At 62.5% G+C, this 3,644-nt stretch overlaps 2 protein-coding genes across 2 annotated transcripts in view; both read right to left on the bottom strand.

Moving 5' to 3' along the window:
* HSD17B1 (hydroxysteroid (17-beta) dehydrogenase 1) overlaps positions 1-1,742 on the bottom strand; it is a 2,181-nt gene extending 439 nt beyond the window's left edge. Inside the window, exons 1-4 of the mRNA XM_015570578.1 lie at positions 1,222-1,742; positions 975-1,142; positions 659-838; positions 473-566 (exon numbers count right to left, since the gene is read on the bottom strand). Coding sequence (XP_015426064.1) covers positions 473-566; positions 659-838; positions 975-1,142; positions 1,222-1,318 — 539 coding nt within the window. The 5' untranslated portion in view covers positions 1,319-1,742. The remainder of the gene's footprint in view (positions 1-472; positions 567-658; positions 839-974; positions 1,143-1,221) is intronic.
* A 92-nt stretch (positions 1,743-1,834) lies between these two features.
* The window catches only part of NAGLU (N-acetylglucosaminidase, alpha), an 8,761-nt gene continuing 6,951 nt past the window's right edge, over positions 1,835-3,644 (bottom strand). The window contains exon 7 of the mRNA XM_015570577.1: positions 1,835-3,280. Coding sequence (XP_015426063.1) covers positions 2,070-3,280 — 1,211 coding nt within the window. The 3' untranslated portion in view covers positions 1,835-2,069. The remainder of the gene's footprint in view (positions 3,281-3,644) is intronic.

The raw sequence follows: 3,644 nt of genomic DNA, 5'->3' as shown, positions 1-3,644 counted from the left end.
GAGCCCGTGAGAACAGAGCCCAACCGGGCCCCCAGCCCCAGCCCCCAGGCCGCGCGCACCGCCAGGAGGAGGGTAGGAGGATCTGCGCACTGGCAGGTGACATAAGGCTAACCAGAGCGCTTGCAAGCGGCTCACTGCCCGAAAAGCACTCCCACTTCCACCTGAGGGTCTGAGAGCGACTCTGGCGTCAGAATTCCAACTTGGCTGGGATGCATCAGAATTTGAACTTGGCTGGGTCACATGCTGTGTGACCTTGGGGGTCAGCTAATCTCTCTGGGCCTACGCTTCCCAATAATAATAGACACCTCACCAGGTAGGTCACCGGCATGGGCCCAGTACAGTGCCTGGCACACACAGATATGGGCCGCATTAGGAAAGGGCAGGGAGACCGCCTGGACGCAGCTCCACCAAGACGGGTATGGGAGTTCCCAAAGTCAGGGTCAGAGGGTTCCATCGGTGGGCGGTGACTCACTGGATCCCGAAGTGGGGCAGCAGCACCGCCAGACTCTCGCATAAACCTTCGATGGCGAACTTGCTGGCACAGTAAACAGCGTTGAAGGGCAGCCCTTTGAGGGGAGATGAGGGCGCTGAGACTCAGATGGGAGTGCGTCCCCGGAAAGCCCGCCCGGCCCAGCCCCCCTCCACTCACCCCACTCACCCATCAGGCCTCCCATGCTCCCAGTCACCAATATGCGTCCTGAGCGGCGGCGCTTCATGTCAGGCAGGAAGGCCTGAAGCATCTGCACCATCCCGACCAAGTTCACGTCCAGCACAGAGCCCACAGCCTCCGCCGAGTGCACCTCGATGGGCCCGTGCAGGCCCCGGCCCGCGTTGCACACTGTGGGGAGAGGTTCGACCCCTTGTGCCTCCTGCACTGGCCTCCGTCCCGGCCGGTCCCCTGTTCCCTGAGCCTCAGGACACCTTGGTTTGGACACAGGACAGGGAAGGCTCCTGTATGTTTTGGGGAGGCTCACCCAGCACGTCCACGCGGCCCTCAGTCACACGTGCCCTGGCAGCAGCCACGGAATCTGCGTCCTGCACGTCCAGCTGCAACGTCTTCAGGGAGCCGGGTGGGCACCCTTGGGTCCCGGCGGCCTCCCACAGCGGGCCCTGCGTGCTCAGGTCCCGTAAAGTGGCATACACTGGCGGTTGGGGACAAGATGAGGACCTGACGTCCTGCCCTGGGACCAGGGCTGCTCCCGTCCCAACCCCCTCAGATACCTTTGAAGCTCCGGGAAGGGTCTGCCGCCAGACGCAGGGCCAGGTGCAGGCCGATGCCCGAGGAGCAGCCGGTGATGAGCACCACTGTGCGGTCCATGGGGAGAGCGTGTGGGAGAGGCTCTGGTCTCAGGACTAGATATCACCTACTTTGCCCCGCCCCTGCCCCCAGGGATCCTCACCCCTTGTTGTGTCTGCAGCACCACCTCAAGGCTGAACCTCCAGAAGTCCCTGGCCTGCTCTCCCCACTCTGCTCTAGGTCAAGGAGAGATGAGGCCCTGCTTGGACGGACCTGCTTTAGTTGCTGGTCAGAGGTAGGGCGAAGCTTTGCAAGCAGGAGGTGTGGGCTCCCCGTGGGCACCGAGTGCCCTGTGTGGATCTTTCCTTGGGCATGCCTCTGTCCCATGGGGACAATGATAGTTTCCAAAGTTTGCTGCTGAGGGTATGAGAACCAATGCTTTGGGCAGGCATTCTCAGTTCAAAGGTCAGGGGTTAGTATTAACAATGGGGAGACAAAAGCAAGGGGACAGGGGGAACGGGCCTCACACCGGTGTCCATGCTATAGCTCCGAGTCCTCCCAGGCACAGTAGCAGTGACATTCAGACAGACAGGCCCAGGTGATTCACCAGTTTATTAAGGTGTATTAAAACAGTACTTTGGTCCCGAATTTGGGGTGGTGGAGGAGGGCAGCTCACTTCCCCCCAAATCCCCTAACCTTGATCCGACCGGCAGGTCTTAAGTCCCTTCACCCAGGCTTGGGGACCTCCAGTAACGCTTGCCCAGTTCCAGACCCCCGGAACCTGGCCAGGCTTGGAGTATGGGGAGAACATGGCCCAGGGGTGGTTAATCTGTCACAAGGAGCCAGCCACCCACCGGGGGTAATATTTGAGGAAGAGCTTCTTGGCCAGGTCCACAGTGTCGCCTTGGGGGTGGCTGGGATACCTCCGTGTGCTGAGGGCAAAGGTCTGCCCCAGCTGGAGGGCATGCGCCTCAAACTGGTGCTGCTGGAAGGGGATGCCTCGGACCAGGCTGTCGGCCAGCGTCTCCAGGAAGAGTCGCCAGCGGGGGGTGTAGTAGTCGGCCACCAGTCCTGCCAGCTGCTTGTTGGCGTAGTCTAGAATGTTGCCCTCTGGCCCCCAAAGGGTTAGCTGGTAGCGGCTGTTCTGTTCATAGAAATGGGCCTCGGCCTCACTGACCGCGGCTGCCCGGGCCTGCGCCAGCCAGCTGCCCAGCAGGAAGTGGCTATCGCTAGCCAGTATGTTGTCCAGGGAGGGCAGAAGCCCGTAGGCCAGGATGCCTGCCGCCCTCAGCAGGGGGACCAGCTGCTTGTTCAGGTAGGCGGTCCTCACCTCCTCATAGTACAAGCTGACCAGCTCCTGGACTGCCTGGCGAGTGAGGTCCACCAGGTCGTAGCGGAAGGATGGGCTGGTGGCCAGGGTGGGGGTGGCTGTCAGCAGCAGCCGCCAGGCCTCAAACACATCCGATCGGTTGTACCAGACAGCGGTGACCATCTGTAGGGATGGCCGCCTGACCAGCGGGCTGCGATTGTGGCCATTGCAGGCCTCGCCGGAGCAGTTGTAGACACTCCTGAGCAGCAGCCTCCATGCTGCCTCTGTGCCTTCATGGGAGACCCCATACCGCCGGGCCGCAAAGCTGGTCACCCAGGCCCCCAGATCTGCCACGGGGCCCTTGCGCCAGCCCAGCTCAGCCATGAGGGCATAGACCACTTCGTTCTGGCCAATGCCCTCAGGGGCCATGCCCGTGCCTACCATGGTGGAGTTGGGGAAGAGGCGGGCGGCTGCGGGGCCTCGGTTCACAGCCTCCAGGGCCCCAAACAGGCCGTGGTTGCCCCCAAAGTTGTGCAGCATGCACCAGATGAAGGGCTGGCCCTGGAAGGAGGCTGTGCGGACGTACACGGGCTGGCTCTCAGCGAACAGGTCCAGGACGAGGAGGCGGCCGCGGGGCACGGCCCTGAGCACGGCCTCCACCTGGGGGGGGCCCCAGAACTGCGGCTGGTGCTGGAAGAGCCAGCCTTGGAGGAGCCACACGGCGTCAGGGTCCACTGTGGTGGGGGTGGGGGACAGAGAAGAGAGGTGATGAGAAGGGAGGGGGTCAGAGGACCATTCCCCCCATTCCACAGAGAGGAAACAGGCCCAGAGAAGTCAGCCGACTCTATCACGGGACACTGCCTTCCCCGGACCCCCAGCCAGCAGGGCTACTTCATCCCACACACCCTTTCCATCCCCTCCTTCCCCATGGGAATTACCCAGAGGCTGGTTCACACACACATTCATGGGCGCCAGCCCTGGTCTTTCTGACTCAGGAGGTGGGGGAGGGGGGGAAGGGAGGGAGGAAGGACCTGCAGACCCAACAGGCTCTGGGCTGAATCAGACTTGGAGCAGCCCTGCTCACGGAACCCTGAGCCC

This window comes from Myotis davidii, unplaced genomic scaffold (genome assembly GCF_000327345.1).
Source record: "Myotis davidii unplaced genomic scaffold, ASM32734v1 scaffold1527, whole genome shotgun sequence".
Classification (NCBI taxonomy): domain Eukaryota; kingdom Metazoa; phylum Chordata; class Mammalia; order Chiroptera; family Vespertilionidae; genus Myotis; species Myotis davidii.
This window is presented reverse-complemented; position numbering and strand designations above follow the sequence as displayed.